This window comes from Empidonax traillii, unplaced genomic scaffold (genome assembly GCF_003031625.1).
Source record: "Empidonax traillii isolate 1590-97213 ecotype Southwest subspecies unplaced genomic scaffold, ASM303162v1 scaffold157:size2224338, whole genome shotgun sequence".
Taxonomy (NCBI): Eukaryota; Metazoa; Chordata; class Aves; order Passeriformes; family Tyrannidae; genus Empidonax; species Empidonax traillii.
In genome coordinates, this window is record NW_020955350.1 from 679,808 (window position 1) to 702,544 (window position 22,737).

The 22,737-nt window shown below is 41.3% G+C and overlaps 2 protein-coding genes across 3 annotated transcripts in view; one reads left to right on the forward strand and one right to left on the reverse strand.

Annotated features, from left to right (window-relative positions):
• SNTB1 (syntrophin beta 1) overlaps window positions 1-17,571 on the forward strand; it is a 112,409-nt gene extending 94,838 nt beyond the window's left edge. The window contains exons 4-7 of the mRNA XM_027884920.1: window positions 3,978-4,117; window positions 10,654-10,850; window positions 12,636-12,826; window positions 14,166-17,571. Coding sequence (XP_027740721.1) covers window positions 3,978-4,117; window positions 10,654-10,850; window positions 12,636-12,826; window positions 14,166-14,258 — 621 coding nt within the window. The 3' untranslated portion in view covers window positions 14,259-17,571. The remainder of the gene's footprint in view (window positions 1-3,977; window positions 4,118-10,653; window positions 10,851-12,635; window positions 12,827-14,165) is intronic.
• Window positions 17,572-19,449: 1,878 nt separating this feature from the next.
• MTBP (MDM2 binding protein) overlaps window positions 19,450-22,737 on the reverse strand; it is a 34,187-nt gene continuing 30,899 nt past the window's right edge. For both annotated transcript variants that reach the window (XM_027884914.1, XM_027884913.1), the window contains exons 21-22: window positions 22,543-22,608; window positions 19,450-21,251 (exon numbers count right to left, since the gene is read on the reverse strand). In XM_027884914.1, the coding sequence (XP_027740715.1) occupies window positions 21,216-21,251; window positions 22,543-22,608 (102 nt within the window). In that variant the 3' untranslated portion in view covers window positions 19,450-21,215. The remainder of the gene's footprint in view (window positions 21,252-22,542; window positions 22,609-22,737) is intronic.

Below are 22,737 nucleotides of genomic sequence, written 5' to 3' on the forward strand. Positions count from 1 at the left end.
AAGCCTGGAGCAAAGCTGCCCCACCTCTCCAAGGCTTCCAGAGGCAGCCGGAGCTGCTCTGCTCGGTGGGGCCTGGTGTGTCCTAACCCAGCGTGAACCGCCCGCTTTCTGCATCGGAGCACGTTTGCTCCTGTGTCAGCCAGAGGCCGAGGGCCAAGTCTCCATGTAGCTGTTTGAAATACAGCAGCTGTTCTTGCACACTTTTTGTCCGCCTCCACATCTACATCTGTTCCTGCCGTGTATGTTACAGCAGCACTTGACACCCCAGCAGAGACTGCAGTGTCCATATGGAAACACACAACATTTAGGCTGACTTTGCAGAGGAAGCGTGTGGCTGAGCAAGTTGTGGACAGAGGTCTCCTCTGGAGTCATTCCAGGCCCAGCCATCATACACACCAAAAAATTAGATTTCATCTCTGCCGTACATGGAATATTTTCTGAATTCGGAAAGGTAAATCAGAAGTGCAAATGGGAAGAAGTGGCGTTTCCACTTAATGGGGTGAGTAAATGAGGAGCAAAGAGGTTTGGAGTAGCAAAAAGGATTCTTCGTTTCACTTGGGTTTTTTCATAGAATATGTTCTCCCTTTGCAGGTTGGTGCTTGAAGACTTTGATCTAGAGGCACAGTGTGTCTAGGAAAGAAAGAAAACAAGTTTGCTTCTGGTATAAACATTTACAGCTTCATTGACTTGAAGTGGAATTTCTTCTGGGAATATAAGTAGTGACCTCAGTGACACATGGAGAGGGAACACTGGTACTTGTTGCTTAGAGGTACTTGAAGAGTGCCCAGAACACCAGCAAAATATTTGCTGCCTAATTTTTTTGCGGAGAACTGATTTTTCTTTTCTGTAGTTCATCTAGATTTGACCTAACAATTTTGACTTTGAAAAAGAGTTGAATCTGAAAAGATTTTTAGAGTGGATGGTGATTTTATTTGTCTGCAACACAGATCAATGCACTTTGAATTGTACATGTGCAAGTGGGAACTGGAGCGAAGAAACTGTAGTGTAAGTTCCAGAATTCTGCAAAATTCTGGCAAAGAAGCTGCCCCTAATCATTATCTAAAACAATATCTCTAATATGCATCTCAGATGATACTTAAATTTATTCTTATAGAAGTATTTCACATTAGGGTATGTAAAACCTTTAACACTTGAGCAAATCCTTCACTTAGCTGCCCATAAGCAGTATGTGTCTTTGCTTTTGTTTTGTAATTTGCTATTATACTAATACTTGGTATGACACTCTGCTTGATCTGGATTAATTTCCCATGCTGATTTGTGCTGAATGTGCCCTGTAGGCTAATGGTATATTTGCAGCCTCTCTTCTTCCTTTGTAAAATCTGCTATTACCATTTACGGGACAGCGTGTTCTCTTTGACACCTCTCAGAAGTGCCAACTGCCTGTTGAACAGCACAGCATCAGCTGTCACAGCCTGATTCAAACCCCAACGAAATAAGGGAACAATAATGCAATTCAGGGTTTTTTAAGGAAAGGCAGTATCTTTTATTAGATCAGCTGTTAGAGCTGGAAAAAAAACAGACAGGCTTTCAGGCACACAAATCCTTCTTCAGGTCTGAAATAGCAGCAGTATTGCTTACACCAGCATTCCTCATCCGTGAGGCAGCTACGGTCCCAGCAAGGTTTAAAAAATGTGTTTAAAAGTGTGTGTGTATTGCATGGCCCTTCTCGCTGGGGAGGGCTTCATAGCAGGGCACAGGCAAGCAGAATTCTCCTCCTCTCCCCTTCCCAGTACACACCCTACAAACAGGGGATACATATTAGAAGGAGAAGTAATGTAAGGTCACTTATTCTTGAGAAAAAAAATCTTCAATACCTTATGGCCAAGCCACATTTTCTCCACAATCACCCTGCTGTGGGGAAAAACTGGAGCAAAGCTGTGGGATTCACTGTGCAGGTGGTAACCTCAGGATACACACTGAAAATTCTGTCTCCTAATGTTTACAGCTGTCCAGCAAATAGTTGTGGGACCAGCTGACAAAAGGAGTTTTGGGCTCTTTCTTGTGGTTGCTTTACAGGGAACAGTGTTTGCCAAAGTTTCTGCAGTCACAGTTGACTGACCAGCCACTTGATAGCAAAGCTTGTGATTGAAACTACTGCATAGGCAGGGTGGTTCTGCAGAAAAACTGTGAGCAGTTTCCCATAGTCTTTGGACTATGTAACATCCATTTCTGTATTCCCATGGTAGGAACTAGGGTGTTAACTGTAGTTAATAGCTGTGGCGTTAGGAAACTGAGGATGCTTTTTGTTCATGTGAATATTTCCATAGTACATGGGTTCTGAGAACTCTGGATTTTGCATTCTTTCTGGAGTGTCTTAATAGATGTGTAAATTATTTGGCTTCTCTATTCAGTCCTATTTGAAAATGAAAGGTTGTGTTTTAAGAAACTGTCACCACAGGAAAATTGTAAATAAGTATTGAGGTTTCTGAAGAAATTGAAGAGATTTGAATTTCGATTATGTTGATGACTTTAAGTTGATTCCTAACCAGACAATGGGCAAGTAATGCTGTAAACAGGAATATGATTATTGGGAAAGCGTCATTCAGGGGGAAAAATACATCTTGAAAGTGTCTTACTTTAAGATCTGCTTTGGGCATTGGTTTTCTGGTATGAAGTTACCTTATATTGATCTTGAAAGCCCATAAAAGTTTAGAAATTTATGGGACCCTGTCTTTGTATAAAATACACGTGTTTCAAATGTGGTTCTCAATCTGAATCCGTCACATAAAGCACAACGTACTTAAGGATCTGAGTTACCATTCCTGGCTGTGCCACTCCCAGTCTGCCCAAACTTTGATCCCTTTTGTATGTTTCTCCACCCGACAACGTGCTCAGTGACGCATGCCCATGGCAAGGAGGCTGGCATCAACCATGAACCTGCACAGACAACTGCTTCTGTATCTCAGGGAGGGTGTAAATGGAGGAGTCATTGTAGACACCCAGATTCTCTGGTGAATCTCAGTATTTGTTTAATTCCCTTTAGTACCCAGCCAAGATGTTTGAGTTTGAAAGCATGGCTGTGTTACTGTGGACTGGGGCTTCTTTTTCTTTATGTTTACCAAATGGAAAATGATTAATGTGTCTGTGAAAGAGCTTCATTCTTACTTGAAACTAAGGTCTTTTCATATTCTCATCTATTTTAAGATTCTTCTATGCTGCCAGGGCAGTATAAGTAGAAACCAAGATCCATACTTGGTTCCCATAGCAGTAATTGTGCAGCCATGTGGACTATCACACATCTAACCTGCAAAATATAATTCCACATCTGGATTCTGCAGCGAGTAAAGGGCTCTGATGTCTCAGTCTTTAGACATCTTTGACAGACAGGTTTGAAATGCAGAGCAGATCCATCACTGAGTCAATGCTTGAGATCATCCCCCATGTTTAGGTTGGATCTCTTTACAGCTAGGTACTTGTAAAACTGGAAGAATGGTATGAAAGAAGGAGAAGCAATGCAAACATGAACTGCTGAGGAAAAAAGATCCTCTCCCAAAACCACTGGTTTTTACTACCTGTCACTCTTTAATAGTGATGCTTTTGCAGCTTTTTTCCACTCATGAAAATACAAACAGCAGCAGCAATGTCCAGCATTCAGATTAATGTGCCAGCTACACATGAATGGTGCACATTATAAATACACATTTAACATCCTTTCATGCATACCACAGCTAAGTAACAGCCAGCTCCATCTCAGTGTTCTTCCACTACTGCATTTACGGAGTGACCCATAGTAAGGGAAGGCTGGAAATGGCAGTGCTAATGGGAGCAGCAGATGACATTGGACTTTACTCCGTCTCTGCTGCATCTGGTTATAAATCCATGTGGAAGATGTCAAAAAGCCAAAGAAATCAAACTCTCTTTTGTTCATTTTCTCACCCAGGACTCAACATGTTCCTTTGGTCAGGTTTTGCATGCTTTGTTTCTTGTTGTTTCACAGAGACTTTTCTCTTTTTCAGGTGCCAGGAGACAACGAGAAGCGCTGGAAGCCAGTGTTAGTGGTTTTGACAGAGAAAGACCTCTTAATCTATGAGAGCATGCCCCGGATGAAGGAAGCTTGGTTCAGCCCTCTGCACACCTACCCCCTGCTAGCCACCAGGTACCTGTGCCTTTTTATTATGACCACTTCAAGAGCAGTGGGAACAGCTGAGCCAGCCAGGAACAGGTAGAGCTGGTGCACAGCTGTATTTCACACTTAAAATGTTGTGGTTTGAGAAAGAGGTTCTTCAACGGGCCCATGTGCTGAGCTTAACTCCTCTCTTCTCCTCCATTTCAAGTTCTGGCCGAGGCTGATGGTCAGAAGTACACCAGGATTATGGACGTGACCACTTGGCCTGGATACGGGGGTGGGAGTGCTGGAAAAGCTGAGAGCTTGATCTCCTGAGATTTCTGTCTCAGTGTGCAGACCTTAGGGCTTGGCAGAAGCACTTTGATTTCAAGCTGTTCCTCCAGACTGTAACAAGTGAAATTGGCCCTAAGTTGAATGTGCTGGTGTGGCAGTTCTGCACCAGCAGTATGGAGTTTTGGAGGGTTGCTCATGTAATGGAGACATTTCAGCACAGCTTCTCTTCCTGTTCTAACAGATTAATTCCTGGCTTTTTTAGCTTCAAATGGTAAGCTTGGAAGACACATTCTTGAATTGAGGTTGGAAGTAACTATTTGCATTATTTCAAAGGTATCCATCAACACTAATTCAGAGAGAGCTTTCCCGTGGTCATCTTTATGCAGTGGAAACTGTCTGTGCTTCTTGATGTGAATCTTAATCACGTTTCTCTGCCAATATAGTCAAAGGGCTTGAGAAAGAGCTCTTGTTCCATTGTTTTGGCCTTGCTACAGGCCTCTATTATACCATTTTCAATGAGTTCTTATTCAGAAGGGCTGGTTGCACATGGCCAAAAGCAGAGGGTCTCTCACTTCACTCTCATTAGTTAATTTTTGTTCTCTGTCTCTTAGTTGTCTCCTCAGATGAACTGAGGCTTTGCTGTTCAGTCATTATATTAAAAAAATAAAATGGAACTCAGTGAATTACACTGATGATTGTTTATCCCAGTCTACCTACCCATGATGGAGTTTCCAGACTTCCTGGGAATCCAGCTTCTGACTCACTCTTTGTTACTGTAACGTGAGGCAAGAGACACAAGCTTTGCAGCTTGCAGCCTACTACACGGTGTGGTGATGAATGTTGACATCTCCAGTTGACAAATCCCAGTGAAAACTGAGTAGTGTTGGAGCTAGAGGCTGTGTCTAGGTGTATCACTAAGCCTTACAATTTGAGAAGCAAGAGTACCCCAGCAGAAGATGATGCATTTCCTCCCTGCTGTTTCGGGGTTTCATTTGTCTATGAACTCAAGTCCTCCTTAAAGTGTCTGGAGGCTCTGTAGTACATCCTATCCCTTCCTGCCCAACTCTTTGGTGAGTATTGCCAGCCCTCATCATTGGTGACTCCAGTTTACTGCATCCAGTAATCTTAGTCCTCATCTTGGAGGGCCTGTTAGTTGATTATTTTTCCTCAAGAGGTCACATTTGATAACAGATCAGATTGCCTTGGGTGGGGATAGTCATCTCCCTGTACAATGGGATACCTGCCTGAGTAGAGAAACACTGGTTTTCAGGATGGAGAGGAACGAGAAGTTGTACAGCACGTGTCAGGCTGATGAAGGGTCTTTGCAGGCTGGGGAAATTGTCTGTAAGAAAACCAAGATGCAGTTCAGAAAGGACAAGTGTAAAGTTCAGTGCTGGGGAATAGTCAGCTGCACCACTGTGGGGTGGAATATGAGTGACAAAGTAGTTGCTCTGCCAGGAAGCACCTGGACAGTGTGGCAAAACTGCTTAAATCTAAGGTAGTATGTTTTTGAGGGGGGATAATAAAGACAATCATCTTGGGTTATAGCAGAAGTGTTGCATATTTGGCAGATATAATAATTGTACCTAACTAGAGACCATGAGTAAAGCCTCTGGTGACACAGCACCTTCATGTGAGGCACTGCACTTCCAAAAAGGTGGCAGTTAACTGTGGAAGGTCTAGAGGAAATCATTGCAAATATATAAAAACACTTTCAAGGGGGATTCTTAAGAAATCTTAGTTGTTTAATCTAGAGAAGTCCATGGAAAACATGTCAGTAGTTTTCAGGCATGAGGATGAGACCCAAGTAGGACAGGGGAGCATCTTCTCTACATCCCTCCTGGATACAACAGGACATAGCTGACTGCATTTGTGGCAGGGGAGGTTCAGAGCAGGTCCTGGGGAAAACCTTGGTGTGCAAGTGATGTACTGGATTAGATTCCTTAAGAAAGGTATACAGTCCTCATCACTGGGGACTTTGAAGGATGGGTGGCACAGGCATGTGTCAGTACAGGTAGCCCTGCTCTGTGAAGGGGGATTTGCTGGGTGACCTCCTGAGAACCATTCCAGCCTCATTTCTGTGATTTCTTACTAATATCACTGTGAATTTAATGCTCAGGTAAAAAGACAGCAGCTGTACAGAAGCTGGCACTCAGAATGGAGTCACAGTGTGATAAATACATACAAATACATGAATCCTCAAGGTGAGCAGATTACATAAATGGAGAGACTCCCTAAATTATTACACCTACTGTTTTGGATGATCCTGATTAAAACCCTGCAGGGTCCTGCTTTTTATGGCCTGTCACACTGAGTACAGTTATACCAAAAAAATAGAGAGGGTTTGCTGTTGGTATTGACTGCTGTGTTCATTCTCGGTCAGTGATTACCCTCCTCGTGACAAGGTTTTTAATCCCCTCTGTGCATTGATCAGTGCAATTTAGAACTTTTCACCTGGAAAGTTTGCAGAGTCCATGTTGTAATCTTGGCTGCTCCCATCTTTCAGATTTTTATGAGTCCTTGGAAAAACATTTTTGCTTAGCTAATGCATATTTGAAAAGCTGCTGAAACTGGAAAACTTCAGTGCCAGATACTGTACAGAGTCATGCTTAATCTACCCAAGACATAATGAGCAGAGAAAATTGGAAAGTGGTAGAAGGATTACAATCTTCTTACAGTCCTTTAACAGCAGAATTTCACCATGCCCTTTTTGTTTGTTGATAAGTTTGCCTTCAACCTCTGGATGCTATTAAGACCTAAAAATATTTTCCAGTCAGTCTTTTCCAGCTTTGTGTGGCATATAAGTAATAGCTCAAATAAAACTGAGATCAGATTTAAGTTGTTCCTTTAAATCTCTGCACCAGGAGGCACAGAAGCTGGCACACAGCCCTGACTCCAAGGACCTTTTTGTCATAATCTCTGTTTCAGTGTTTCCTTACGCCTGAATAACAGTGCCTCCCTCTAGCATGGGAATGGGGCTTAAGTAATTACATCTTAAAGGTTCGCAATCAAATTCCGTTATCTATCATAGCCAGATATGAAATGAAAGGGGAAAAAGTGCAGTCCATGTTGGGCTCTGATTAAAGATCAGGTAAGTCGCTTTTGTGTGCAGCTGAGGTCTGTAACCAGAAATTATTAAAGCAGTTTGATAGCTAATGACATGAAAAGTTGGAGAAGGAGTCTGGGCACTGATTTGTTATCTGGGCAAGCAGGCAAAGGGACAGGCAGAGAGCATTGGGTTTCCTGAGAACCCTGAGAAGGTGTATGAGGTGCCCTGCAAGTTCTCTCCTTGTCTTCCTGAGGCAGTGAGGGTGGTTGTGGCTCCCTCCATGCAGATGAATTGAGAGCACGTGCATAGGTTTCCAAAGAGCACAGCCATTTCAGAGCAGGTTTCAAATGCTAAGTCAGGGTGACATAAGAAAGATCAGTGATAGTAATCTTTCTGCCACTGTCACATAAGAGCTGCTTGAGTGTCAATGCACTTGTAGCATGGTCATGCAGCTGAAGGTTTCCTTTGAATTTCAGTGCTGATTTCACTGTCCTTTCTGAAGAGGCCTCTAGAATTGGCTGTTGCACTACCCTGTTGAAGCTCCTTCCATAGCATCGGGATGAGAAGCAGGTCCCAGTGCATCTCACCCTGCACCAGCACTTCATGTTGGACCCTACCCATTGTGCTATCACACATTTGCAACAAATAATGCTGAAAAAGGCCCCCAGAACGTAGAGAGACAAGGGAGAAATGAGAGAGTATTAGAAGGAGAAATGAGAGAAGATTAGAAGTGTCTCCCAGGCTCCCTGGAGCGTGCCAAGAGTGGCATTCACAGCCGCTCCAGTTCCTGGCTCTGTGCAGAGACTCGGTCGTGACCAGCCTTCTCCTGCCCTCTCGCGGCTCTCGCTGTGCCGGGAGGAGCGATCAGCGATGGGAGGCAGGGGCGAGGGGAAGCCTTCTGTGAGGTTTCTGAGGATATTTTTTGCCTTTAAAGGTATTTTTGTGGCCTTTAGGATAAAATATCTTCTCTGTAAATGCAACATCTCGCACAAATGAAACTTTATTAAAGCTTGGGAATCCTTTGATCTGTGCCCAAATACATCAGTACTGACGCCTGGTACATAAATGCTATCAAATTTTACCCTGCATGTTTGTCTAGTTCATGTTTAAGTGAATGACTTTCCAAAACACTGTCTGTAGGGTTTTTAAATACTGAGACTCAATTGAGAGGGGATAGTAAGAGAAGGCAGGCAAGAATAAATATTCATGTTGGTTGTGTCCATGTACTTTAATTTCTAAAGTACATCTTCATTCTGTCCACGTGCTGTAAAACCTACAATGCCAGTGGTATGGATAAAGCATGAAGGTATGGGGGTGTTTTTTTGAGGAAATAAAACATCGATATAATGTTTGTCTTGCATTCAGTGTCATAATATGAGGAAACAATTTTTAGCGCAGCTAAAGTACTGCATACAAGAGAAGGAATGACCCAGGGAAAAGATGGAATAGTTTTATTTCTACTGACAAATGTGATGTGATTTTCCAGGCTTCTTTCCCACAGCCCAGTAGCAGAAAGGCAGCATGAAAGTGGTGGCCATGCCTGTGGCTGGGTGACTGACTGGGGACAGGCAACAAGCAGATGCCACTAGAGATTTCAGTTCCTAGGCTCCTGCCTAATTATCAAGATGCAGCTTCTGCTCAGAGCTTGCACCCTCTCATGCCAGATGAATGGGAATTCAAGTTTTTGGGTTGTTTGCTTGCGACTCACTCGGCAATTACAAAATCTGCCCAGAGTGCACTTAGGAGGCCCTGAGTATCAAAGCTGAGTGGGGCATTAACTCAGCCCTTCCAGAGGGCAAACAGCCCTGCTAGCCTGCCCAGACAGAGGGCAGGGCAGCTCTTACCAGGATACTCTGCATTTCGCTTCCCAGGAGCTCCTGGGACCATAAAATCAGGGGGGATGCTCAAAATCCAAAGAAAGTTTCCATATACCTGAACATGAACAAATCTTGCAAAGCCTCCAGCAGGGTATGAAAAAGTGGCACATCTGTTTGGCACCGTGTGCATCTCATATGCCAGCACAGACCTTCAGGGAACTGGGGAGAATTTCAGGTACCCTGTGATTAGTGTTTCAGCAACGGAAAAGCTGAAGTTGTGCTTTGCTTGTTCTTTCCTTTCTGCTTTTTTTTCCCCTATGAAAACATCCCTGTTTGATATGTAGGCATACTCCTACAGTGTCAGATAACAGGCAACTATGCTTGTAGGTGGAAAACAGTAATTTGAGGGTAAATTATCATTCAGTAGATGATTAGTATAATCTAATGTTTAATCCTTCAGCACAAGTGTTCTACTACCGTGTTACTTTATAGTGTCATAGGAAGTGTATTGTTTGCCTATAGAAAGGAAAACAGGAGACACAAGACAGAAAAAAGCTTTTTAGGAGAATTTAATTTTGTGATTGCCTCAGAGGGTTAGTCTCTGAATCTCAGTGATGAGCTCCTCTGGTTTATTCTTTTCAGAAGAATCAGTGTTGTGTCTCTGAGTGAATTCTATATTGACTGTCTACACTTCTGCAGGAAATAAAAAAAAAAACCCCTAGCACAAAAGGGCAGTCTTACAGAAAAATTAATAATTATGAAGTATTGATTTTCTTGCTCAAAACTATTCTGTGTGGTTTGTGTTTGCCCAGATGAACAAACCTTTCCTGGTCACAGCAGATAAGCCGGGCAAAAAAATGTTAATTGCAGACAAATGTAAGAGAATTTCCAATTTTAAGTAGCTGTAACATTTTGCATTTTACAGGTTTCTTATGGGAAAAGTAAGTACAAGACAATACTTGGTATCTGCATATTTTACATATGCATATACATACACATATTTTATTCAGCAGTATTTACATTGAATTTGTCTGCGGATATTGAGGGTTTAGGGCAAATGTTGCTTCACAGTGAAAGATGGATTCAGCTGCCTCCTCTGAGTGAGCACATGTATCAGTGGACCAAACTCAATCATCACAGACCAGTCTGTGATTTTTCTCTGTTTTTCACCCAAAGGGGTGTTTTGTACAATTCATTAGGAAATTTTGGGACATCCATGCCATCACCTGCGTGTCCAGGTGCTTCTGTGCTCACTGCCTTGCACCTTCACTCCTCTGAGTGAATACAGAGGAGATGTGAGTCCCCATGCTCCCAACCATGGGCATTTAGGAATGTGCAGAGCAGAGCTGTGCTCAGGTGAGGATTTTGGGATTTTTGGCTCTGTATCATTGTTAGAATTCCCTGATGTATATGAAATCCAATTGCAGGTTGGTTCATTCTGGCCCAGGAAAAGGCTCACCACAATCAGGGATGGATTTGTCTTTTGCAACCCGTACTGGCACAAGGCAAGGGATTGAAACCCATCTGTTCAGGACAGAGACCAGTCGGGACCTGTCCCTGTGGACGAGGAGTGTGGTGCAGGGATGCCACAATTCCGCAGAGCTCATCACGGAAATCACCACATGTGAGTAACACCCGCAGCGCCGTCCCCACACCCTGCCCGGGACACTCCTGGCAGTTGGGGCTCCTCCTGCTTGATGTGAGTCGTTTAAAAATGGGCACGTTTAGGGTTCTGTGTGTTTAAAATACTGCCCCCTTGGTTTCTGAGCCAGTCCCAGCTGGTGTGGTACCTGTGGCCAGTCACTGTGGTGCTGACTTCTGGTTTTGTTTTCAGCATGCGGTTTTAGACAAAAGTCTGTAGTCAGCCACGTAGGCCTTCATGTCAGGGAGGAGTGATGGCCAGAGGTTTGTCTACAAACCACAAAAAAGAACATTTTTCTGAGATTCAGGAGACTCCTACAAGCCAGGCAGGAGTTTCTCCTGCAGAGGGAGAAGGCAGAGGAGGACTGGCACATTCACAAGCATGAATTGGTCATTTATTCACCCAGCTCTGCACACTTGAGTAAAAAAAAAAAGAAAATAACCAAAAAACAAAAATCCAACCAACCAAAAAACAAAACCAACAAATCAGCCCAATAGCTACATTTTGATGGGTAGTCATTTCCCTCCCTGAACACTAGGGATGCAAAATTGACTAGAATAAAAGTAATCAGCTGCAGATGCTCTGGCGTCATGCCCTGTCTGTCCAGGTATCTGCTGGCCTGGGGTGGCTCTGTGGTTTTGAGGCTGTGTCTTTTTCCTGAGTGCCCCCAGGATCTGCAGTCCTTTCCCTGCTCACTCTACAGCTGGCAGGGCTGTTAATGTTGAACATCATCTCCACTCGTTGCCTAAAAATGTGAGAGCAGGAGCCAAAGCACAAATCCACCCACAACAGGGAGCAGTTCTGATTTCTTGAAGCATCAGGTACAGCCACGTGCTGCTGAGCACAGGGATCCCTGCCCGTAGGTCCCAATCCTGTGCCTCACAGGGAGCTCAGGCTGCTTTGGGAGGGCCCCTGACATGGAAACCAACTGGAGAGCTCAGGGGGACACATCCATCTCCTCAGCGCAGTGACATGGATGCCGTTCTTTCCAAAAACAGGAGACCATCAGCCCTTTCTTTATCACAGTGCTTTTATCTCAGTGCCAATGACCTTCCTTGGCAGAATTGTTCACAGGAAAGTGATGGAATGGAGAACTCGGGATGTGAACACCAGAACTCTTCCTTGTTTAATTTGGATCATGGCCTCTGTTTCTGAGCTGAGAGGAAGATGCAGACTTTCTGCTGCAGTAGCTATTAAATACAATCATCTGGGCCCTTTTTCAATTACCACGACACTAATGAGGACTCAGGAGTGCCTTCATCTTTGCCAAAATACTTTAGGGAAACCCTTTACAGCTTCTGATTTTCTCATGGATTGTGCACCACATTTATTGATTTTGGCTGTGTCTGTCAGGCACAAGAAGAAGAGTAGCTGTGACTTTGTCACAGTTTGGAGGGAGGAAACACCAGTCTAAGCCTTCTTGAATTTCAGTGCATTGTTTTTTTGTCAGCAGGTAGATATGCAACATGAAGAATGAAGAGAGTAACTAAAGGATGACATCAGTCCTGCTACTGCTGAACACTATTTTAGTCTGTGGTGTTTACACCATAACTTTGCTTGGACCTTGCACAACAGGATTTCTGTTGTTTTTCCAAGTCTGCAGGTTGATAGTTAGAGGTTGACAGACCATGGTTAGCCCAGTGTCAGGAAAGGTTAGTTTTCCACAAGATAGCATTGAGATCAAATGCCAAATGCAGGTATCTGCAGCCAAATGGAATTTGCTGATTTTAGGAACATTACAGACTAAAATTTTGATTTCTTCTGCAGCTTGCACATACAAAAGCCAGGAGTGCCGCCTGACCATCCATTACGAACATGGATTCTCTCTTACAACTGAACCACAAGACGGTGCCTTCTCCAAGAAAATTGCACAGTATCCCTACGAAAAACTGAAAATGTCCTCAGATGATGGGATAAGGATGCTTTATTTAGACTTTGGAGGAAAAGATGGAGAAATTGTAAGTACTACATTTAGAAAAGGGATGCATGTTACCATCTCTTTGGTGGTCCTAAAGGCTCTGGGGGTGGAAAAGCACTAATGAAAGTTGGACTTGATCACTGTCGGTCACTTCCAACTGAAATACTTTATTCTATTCTGTTCTGTTCTAACAGTTGGCCAGTGCCAGGTTCTAGTACCAGTATTAGATGCTGTGCTTTCTAGTACAGCATGACAGTCTGGTTATAGGAGATGAACTAAAGACAGTTAAAATCATAAAACCATGCAAAGTTGGATGGAAGATTTGTCACATTCAAGAACAATTGTACGTCTAAATAGCCAGATACTAGAATTGTTGTATGTATCCATTTCACTTTTTAAATCATCAAGGGTGAAAGAACTTGAGAATGAGATCTTATTAATTCCAGTGTACATTTAGGGACTTCGTGTTATGACAACAAGCTGTGTTTTAGACATTTTTGAACATGTAGTTTCTGAAAAAAATTATTAAGGCTACAGATACTGTGCAAATTGTCTGCTTAGGCCTCTAAGCAGTGCCTAAATACAAGGCACGTATTCCGGTGAGCAGTTTAAATATCATAAATTGTGAATAGTAAACATGGCCTTCCCTCACAAATTTTTTCAGCAGTTCCTGAGTACGTTGGGTACTTAGTTCTTCACTTAATTTTTGTTAACATACAGCTTTGCAACCTGCTTGTTGTCTGGCTTTCAGAAGGGAGTTTGTTACGAGCTCTCAGTAAAGTTGATACAGGACAGGTGGAAAGGCAAATTTGTTTTCCTTTGATGTGACCCTGTTGTTGAACCTGCTGTCCACACTGACAAGCTTAGCAAGAGTGTGGTGAGATCATCTGAACCACGACTGGGAGAAAAAAAAGACAGTACAGTGTCGCTGCTGGCTGTGAGAACAGAGTAGCAACTCCTCTGCAGCACCAGCTGAAGGTGCTTCAGCCGTGAACAACAGCAGATGCCCTGGGAATGAGACAGTGCAGTCCCACCACCTGGTCAGAAACAGAGCCTGAAAAGATGGGAGGGGTTGAGCCTCTCGGAAAACTGCTTGCAGCATCTGACTCAGTTTTCTGCTGCTCACCTGGGTGGATGCAAGGCCAGAGGCACCAGGATCTCATCTGCTGTCAAGATGCTCATTAGTTCCTTTTAATAACCTAAATATTTGCAGCTGTATGCAAAAGAAAAGCAGTATGTTGTAGAGAAGGGTTGTTTTTAATAGAAGCCTGTTCAAAATACCAGACAGCAGTTCATCAAGTACTCCATAAATGATTCCTTCTTGGAGCTATAATCTAATTTAATAATTCTCAATTTGATTTTTTTTTCTGTACTTTCAGCAACTGGACCTCCATTCCTGTCCAAAACCAATTGTTTTCATCATTCATTCCTTCCTGTCAGCAAAGATCACGAGACTGGGCTTGGTGGCATAAGTGGGATCCGTTTCTTCAAAGAGAGATGGAGCAACCATGCTCATCTGAAGTACAGTCAACAGCAGGAACCCGTCCCAGCTAGCAGCAGACACCAGCCTGGGGTTCAGGACTGGGCCTTGGTCATTTCTGCAGTCTTCCAAGGCCCAGGTTTCATTTTGATCAGCTAAAGAGATGGCATGACAAGGAAAATGGGGGATTTCATTGTAAATAATGAGATTTTAAAATCCCATATGAGACCATGAAAGTGTGTAGTACCATACGTGTAAATGTTTCAGAATCATAAATTGTGCCTATTTCAATGTACTTGTTTATATAGAATAAGTAAAGGGCTAAGCAGACAAGAGCATGTTGGCTGTAATGCAAGCTCAAGATTGGCTGAGGAGAAGTTCTCCAAACAAGATTGTCCCACCACCCAAAAGTAAAAGATTCTTTTGGTTGTAACCTGTGCACCACTTACAGAGGATTTTTGTTTTGGAGCTCTGTCAGAACCTGTGCATTCAAGTACTCACCTCTGGTTGGGCTCTCCGAAGCAATACAGCTGTGGTCAGGGAACTGGAGGGCCTCTGCCAAAGGGAATTTCAGATTAAACAATAAAGATGTGCCACATGTACATTCCCTAGCAATGGAGCCAAAGTAAGACCAGCTCTAGGATGTATCGAGAGCCGGCTGTCAGTGGGCACTGACAGTCAGGGACTGTCCTGTGTTAATGAACATTAGGGATGCATGTTTATAGTGACTTCCCAGAATAGCTTAATGAGTTTCAGTTATATGTGATCCCCAGCCCAGGTAAAAGGTACCTGAATCCATGCTGAAGTGTGATGGAAGCTTCTGCCAGCGTTATTTCCATGGCAGTTTTCCAAAAGAAGGCCATGCTAAGCTTCCTGTCCTGTGTCTACTGTGTCACCCCCTCTGCTCAGACAAGGCTGGTGGTGTGGTCTTCATAGAAGAACAAATGCAGCGAAGGAGGAGGACTTGATTTTTTGTGGGAGTTTTCAGAAAAGTTATTCAAGCAACTCCACAACAGTGAGGAAAAACGCACCAGGGAGGGAACATGAGCTGTGCTCCTTAACATGGAGCTGCTCCTACAGGCACAACTTGGCAAGTCCAACTTGCTGGTGAAACATAAGACGTTCACCTCCATGTCCCTGACTTACTAGTTCCTGTTTTGCACCCCAGCTTACTGCTTCAAGTCAAAGCATGCAATTCACTGAGTCTGAGCCTTGTTCAGTTACCTTGAGCAGCACAAAGCAGGCAGGAAGGCTGACCTTCCTCATCAGAGATGATGCACACACAGTTTGCACCTGGGAGTAACAGAAATAGGAAGAAGCGGAACAGGGATGGCACTTGCGTTGCTCTTCCTTTGTAAACAGAACTGCTTCACACAGGGGTGGGGTTTTGTCTGCTTTTAGAGTTTTGCCCTAAATTCACATGTTGAAGGACATGTACAGGAAGTAATAAATCCAAAGTTTGCAGGCGTTCGGTTGTCATGTTACAGCATTTCCTTTATTCCTGAGAAAGCTCATAAATATCAACTTAGCATCACTTGGCTGGCAAAGAGGAAAATTAAAAACACAGTTTGGCTCCATGTTGTTTTTAAGCTGAGTTTGAGAGTTAAGTGTAAGTCATGCTGTTTATTCACAGCATAAGAGTTAGTTTCATTGTGGTTTCCATAGGTATCTTAATCATCAAAACTAATTAAAAAATTAGGATGATAGGCTGAATTCATAAATACAGAAAACAGTCATTGAAGAACAGCAAAATGCCCCTTTGGAAGAGTAGCCCCTCTGCCAGCACCTCTCCTCACTCACAAGCACACCTGGGAGGGGATTCACCTCGCTGTGAACTTTGTTTTTACTGTCACGGTACTTGCACCTAAAAATTAATTCCTCATGTAAATTCACAAGGTAGGAGGTAACGTTACATAACCTACCAGTAATTTCCAGACGGACATTTCTCATTCAGTGACCACTGCCATTCACACAACTTTCTGTGGGCAGTTACTTGGGCCTCCTTTGGCTTGGAGGCTTCTGGAAGAGCACCTGAGAAGCTGAGAGTGGTCGGTACGCGCGGGGACAGGTCCTTGGGGAGGAACTCATGTCATGATCAAATGAACTGTTACCACAGTTGTGTGGGTTTTAAAACAGTGACGGTTTTACAAAGCGATTCAGAACATTTTGATCACTGTTCCAAAGTATGACTTAAAAATTTGGACGTGGGCTCCTGTAAAAGTTCCAGAGGTTAAACTGAAAACTTGCATTCTGTGGGGTAGGTTAAACACATCTGTAACTATACTGCACTATTTCCTTACTCCTTTAACAATTAAAAATCACTGGAATGTTATCCTTAACACATATGTGCATTGTAAATATTACAAATTCCTATATTAGTACCAACAATTAAATGACACAAGATGATGTAATCTAAGGTGCTCAGTACTATATGAAGTCTAAGTGAATAACTAAGCAGTTTGCAAAGAAGATTCATATATATTTATAGAAAAAATAAATGATAATTACAGATGCTATTTCTTCATTTTCAGATTTTGAACTGATTCATATTTGGATGGGATAGACAAATTAAATATGGACCTACTCCACATTTATAAGAGTATAGTGAATATTTATATTTTAGAGGAAAAGAATATATTTAATAAAGTCATTTATTGGATTTTTGTGAGGTGAACTTACTTTGTACCCAGACAAACTATTTGAAAGGCTGTTCTTTGGTTTTGGGATGGGGAAAAATAGATTTAAACTTCAGTTTTTTTGTTAAGATTAGTTCCATTACTTGATAGAACTGCTCATTGCATTGATGGAATGACTTTTAAAAACTTAAATCCTGAAAGCTCACAGGGATGTTCCAGGGCAGGTCATTCAGACTCCTCTGCTGACGTTGCAGTGCTTTCTCTGTTGTTTATACTGCACTAGGCAGTTACAGAAGTCATTAAAAAGAAAAATTCTGCTGAAGTCTGTGCATTCAAGGACTGAGGTCAACATGTGCCTTGTTTCTCTTATGAACAGTTTATAAAAAAAAAGATGCTTTCCTTCCCTTTAATTCTTAATTTAGTGGCCCAAATAGAAAACCTAACTGAAAATTTAGGCCTGTTCTTTCAGTCTGATCTGAGGTGTAACAGAACAGCCTCATGGGAATTCAAAGAAGGAATATTCCAGAGCCTCACTCTTTTCACAAAATACTGACAGTAAATTGAACAGTCAGATCAGAAAGTTTGTGTAGCAGTTTCACCGTTAGATCTGGATATGTATTGGAACATCAGTGTCACTGGAAAAATGTGATATAAAGTGTTTGTTAAAAACAACAACAAAAAGAGGAAAATAAAGCTGATCTGATTGCGTTCAGGGAAGCATACGGGTGTTTCCTAACAGTCCTGCTCTTCAAATGGAACGAGCATTTCACTTAAGGTACTTTATAAATCACAACACAGCTCTTCATCTGCTACCAGGTAAATCATTACCATGAACATCATTCGAATTGGTCTTTTGCAAATAACAAAACAAGTGTTTTCTCTCTGCAGAAGATCAGTATTCCTTCTTCCCACAGGACATGGGAGCACACTCCATCCAGCTCTTTGCATTTGGGAAGCACAGCTGCTCAACCTCAATAGAGGTTGGTCTGATTCCATCAGGAAGAGTTCTCAGTGTCCTCTTACCCACGTTTAAAAGTTAATTGGGAGTTTCTTTTTCTTCAGTGGAAGCAAAATCAAGAGCCTAAACAAATGATGTGCTCCAGGTCATTAGACTATCACTGATTTATAAATTTATCTTACTTTTCATAGAAGTCAAACTGGCATGTTTATAACTCGATGTTTACTGAGGTTATTTACTAGATAATACAGTGTGTATATATATAAATATTCCATAATAATGTAGACACACTATTACTGTGTATATTATTACTATAAAATAATTGAGAATTGTATCTAAAATGGACACTTTTGAATTCAGTGATGATTTTGATTTTAAAGAGCAGATATTAATAATATGCTAGCAAAATTGTGAGAAACTGAGCCTGCTTGATATAAATGGACCCCTCGATTAACCAGGGCAAAAGTATAATTTAAAAGCACAAGGGGGAAAACATTTTAACAAAGGTGATGTCCTTTTCCCCCACATTAGCTTTTTTTCCTTCATCAGAATTTCTGTGCTTATGTAAATAATGGGAGCCATTAGAAAACAAATTTCGAAGACAAATCCCAAGGGAGAACTGTGAATTTGGAAAAGGAAGTTTGTAAACTTGGACATGCATTTGTACCCAAGCTAAGTTCAGTGATAGTCATCATGCAAATGCTGTAATACTACAAGCAGTTTTATCACCAAGGAATTGCAACCACACCAGTGTTGTCTTACACCAATCCTGTGGGTAATATAAGCACATAAAATGGATGGATTATGTGCTTATAATACATAATGTTATTATATTATGCTACATTTTGTTATGTGTTTATTCTATAGTATGGATGGATTATGGGTAAACTATAAATGTGTACTAGTGAATATGACTTACATCCTGATTTGCAAAACATGAAAGCAAGCACCCAGAGGATTCATAGGGCAAACTGGATTTTGGGTTCAGCAGCCCCAAACAAGAAAATAATCTTAAATGCAGAGGCAAAAGGTGATGTTCTGTTCTGCATCACCTGATTTGCAACACATCAGCTGAGTGGGAACTCTTGGTGTGGGGTTTTTGAACTACAGCAGAGGTAGCATAATTTGCTTTAGTGCTGTTATAGAAGGCCAGGTCAAATTATTTTGCAGGACAAGGGCAGTTATCACAGCTCAGATGGGGCACAGTAATAAACCAGCAACCACTTACCCTAAGAAACCACCAAGATAAAGAGCAAATGAGACACGAGCAGCAGTGTATTAGTTCAGGACTGGGAATTATGCAAACAAACAATACACCAAAATGCTTATGCTTCCCTAACTGCTTTCCTGCTTATTATTTCAGGCCAGCCTTTGAGTCTGCAGAATTAATTAAAACAATAACTGTCAGGCTCTACTTGAAGTAGAATAAAACCAGTTCAGGACTATTAATTACTTTTCTGAAAGGTGTTTTCTTTGCTTATGGCAGCAGCCTCAAGGATTTTATGAAATGCAGTTCCTGTAGTTTTGCTTATTGACTTAGGCATAATTTATTAACTACAAAGTTTTTGTATTTTCACATATATAAACCTCTCAAAATTAAGTAGAAAATACAACTTTCAGTGGCTTGCTTTAGTATTCAGACAAAAGTATTGGCATTCAGGTTGAAGAGATAAGGCTATAATTTAACAGCTTTTCTCTCTCTACTTGGAACTAGAGACTTCCTTTATTCACTAAAACCAGTTCAGGAAGACTAACGTCTTATTTCTTGTTTCCTGTGCTGAATGCAAAGAAATGTGAGCCATACACAGTAATCATTACACTGGCGCAATCTCAGACATGCACTTATCAAATCATTATTTAAGTATCTCTCTTCATTGCATTTCTATTTCACCAGGATGCTGTGGATGTGTGGCATTCTGCAGACAAATGAAATAAGTAGTTATGTTTGTCCTGGGCTAAGATGCACATGGTGCTCACTAGAGCTCCCTGTCACAGCAGGACAACTACAAAGCTCTCCTATGGTAGCTCAGAGTGCAGTTAAACCAAGTACACACTCCCTAGAAAAGGTCTTGTAGAGTCCAGGAGAACACTAAACAGAGAGACAAAGGAACAGAAGAGTTAAACACAAGATCTTGTTAGACACAAAAAACCTCCTGAGGGCTCAGCTTTACATGAAATAGAATTAAGCAAAGAATAATGCCACAAAATCAGGAAGGCTTCTTAGAGAATGCGTAGATTTTACAGTATTAAGTCTAACCTCCACATGGTTTATTCATTTACTTTTTCATAACATTAGATTTCATTTATATTTGTATTGCTTAATCCATTTTCGTGCCAGGGGAATATAGCAAACAACAGCACTGCTTCTCTATCAATCATGTTAGTTTATATGATGAATAGGAAATCCTTATACTGGAAGCTGTAAAATCTGTTTGTTTTGGTAGGAACTCCTCATCTCAAAATAATACTGACTTGAATAATTACATTAGGACAAGCCAGGTACATGCCTGAGACTTCAGCAAACTGAGGCTGAATTTAGTCTTTTACTGTACTTGTAACACATGCAACAAGTAGAAATTCTTCTTTCCATCACATTTCAGCACAGCTTGCCAGCTCTTTCCCAGCTCTCGCCATCATCATTACTGCTTTCGCTTTGATTTTCTTCTCCTCCAGGACACGAAATCTCAGACCTCTCTTAAGATTTTTTTCTAAGGAGTGTTAGAAAGAACATGCAGGAAATTATACCAGAAATTCAGCTTGTAAAGTGATCCTTCCTTTAATGGGACCTTGCATCAAGTTTCAAAAGACATTCTTTTTTCCCTTATACTACAACACAGAGATAATTGTGACTTGAATTCTGATTACATTTGCTTTCACCTGCAGAATAGAAACTGCTCTTAATTAGCGTACAAAATGTTAATGGCCAATGCTGTAAACAGCTGTTTATACAACAGTGAGCTGTAATAAATTGAGTGGAGGTCTTCACACAGAAAGGTAAAACAAAGAAGCTCTTATCAAAATTAAATCTGTTGGGGATTTTATTCACATAAAAAAACATATGTACTGGTTGAAAAACATACAAAGCTTTATCAAACCAAGTTAAGCTATATTCCTTTTAACAAACATAATAAATATGCATATAAAATAAAACTTTTTTTCATTTGAATTAAAAAAAAAGAAATTAAAACTTCCAGTATAAAAAGTTTCAAATCTTGCTACTGTGCTTGAAGAACGAGTCTCTATAATTACACTGAGCACCAGTGTGCAGATCTGTGTGTGTGCCTTAGGCAGTGCAATGCTTTCCTTACAGTCAGAAGTGCTCTGGGAAGGTGTGAATTGCATCCACACAGTACCTCTACTTGCCAGTCTTCTCCAAAACCCATTCAATCACCTGGGCAAATAAATGAGAAAGCAAACAATTTTCGTAACTCCAGGTCTCGAAAGTAGCTGAATAATATCTCACACATTTTATCAATTCTTTATCACCACCTTTATCATCATCTGTGTGGTATTTACTAAAGAGGAGAAGAAAGAATAAAGAATAATTTGCACACTGCTATATTAACCACCTTTGTTACTGCTGCTTTCCAAGCAGGGCAGATGTTCAGACCACTGATTAGTCCTTGGCAATTACAGTTTACATAAGGAAATTTCAAAATGTTCTCCAATACAGGGAGCAGTGAGCAGCTTAGGAGAACACCAATTTTAATGTTTCTTTTGCAAACAGCAAACATACACAAAACTACCTGTTTTCTCCCCAGACAAAGATGGTGGTGAGAAGCAGTGTATCAGCACAGTTCAACACCAAACATGTAGTTTTTGACATCATCTGTAGGAAGCAATTCACAAGGGAGCAAGTACAGAACACAAAAAATACTGCTCTCGTAGAATAAATTCTACAGGGATCGAGCACTTTTCCTTGAGACTTTGGTTTTATTACTTAACTATGCCAGTTCAAATTCTTCCATTTAATTTATGATTTTGAAAACTGTACTGTAATTATGCATGACACTTTTTTTTTCCAATCATGGAGTCACTTCAGTGTATTTTTCAGAATCTTAATTTACTTAATTTCTTAATTTCTGGAGGGGTATTTACTTCTATGATCTACTATGTTCTACTGTTCACGTAAGTCCCATTTTACACACAAATAAACTCACCTGATATCCCTTGTGCTTACAGTTATTCCCAAGCTTAAAATTACTAATTTTCATTGCTTCTTTTAAGAAGTTTATTTCCTTTTATAGACCCTCTTATTACTTCCTAACCTTTGAAAAGAAATGTTATTTACTTCAACACAAGAAAAGAACAATTCCCTAATGATCCAGGCTTCCCTCTAATGAAGAAAAATCTTGTCTCTCATTTTTTTGTTTCAGTGATGTAGAAACATTTATTGTCTTCATTTCCATTTCTCACTGTGGCAAATCACATAGGGAGCTATAACTAGAATACCATCCAAATCCTGAATATATGCAACTGGCAATTGTGCCACGGGACTGCTGATTGAGGGGAAGTTTCTGTGAAATCAGAATGAAACAAGACCCATAGCCAAGGGAGAGTGTTCTTCACTAAAGTATTTATTCTCTTTGTCTCTCAAAGCTGTGGACTAAACCATCCTACAACCAAGTTGCCACAGCAACATTTAGCCTTGGCTTGTTACAGAAACAAACAAATGGCCTTACCTGTTTAGCATTGCTATTTGCTGTTTTCTTCATTTCATCAAGAAGTCCTCTAGATGTTTTAAGATCCTAGATATGAAACAAAAAGCCACAGGAATCAGCACACTCATATGGTGGCTCTAAGTTGTGTTATATAACCCCAATGACCAGGGTGGTGTTACACTTTCACCACCTTGTTCTGAGCAACAGAAGAATTAT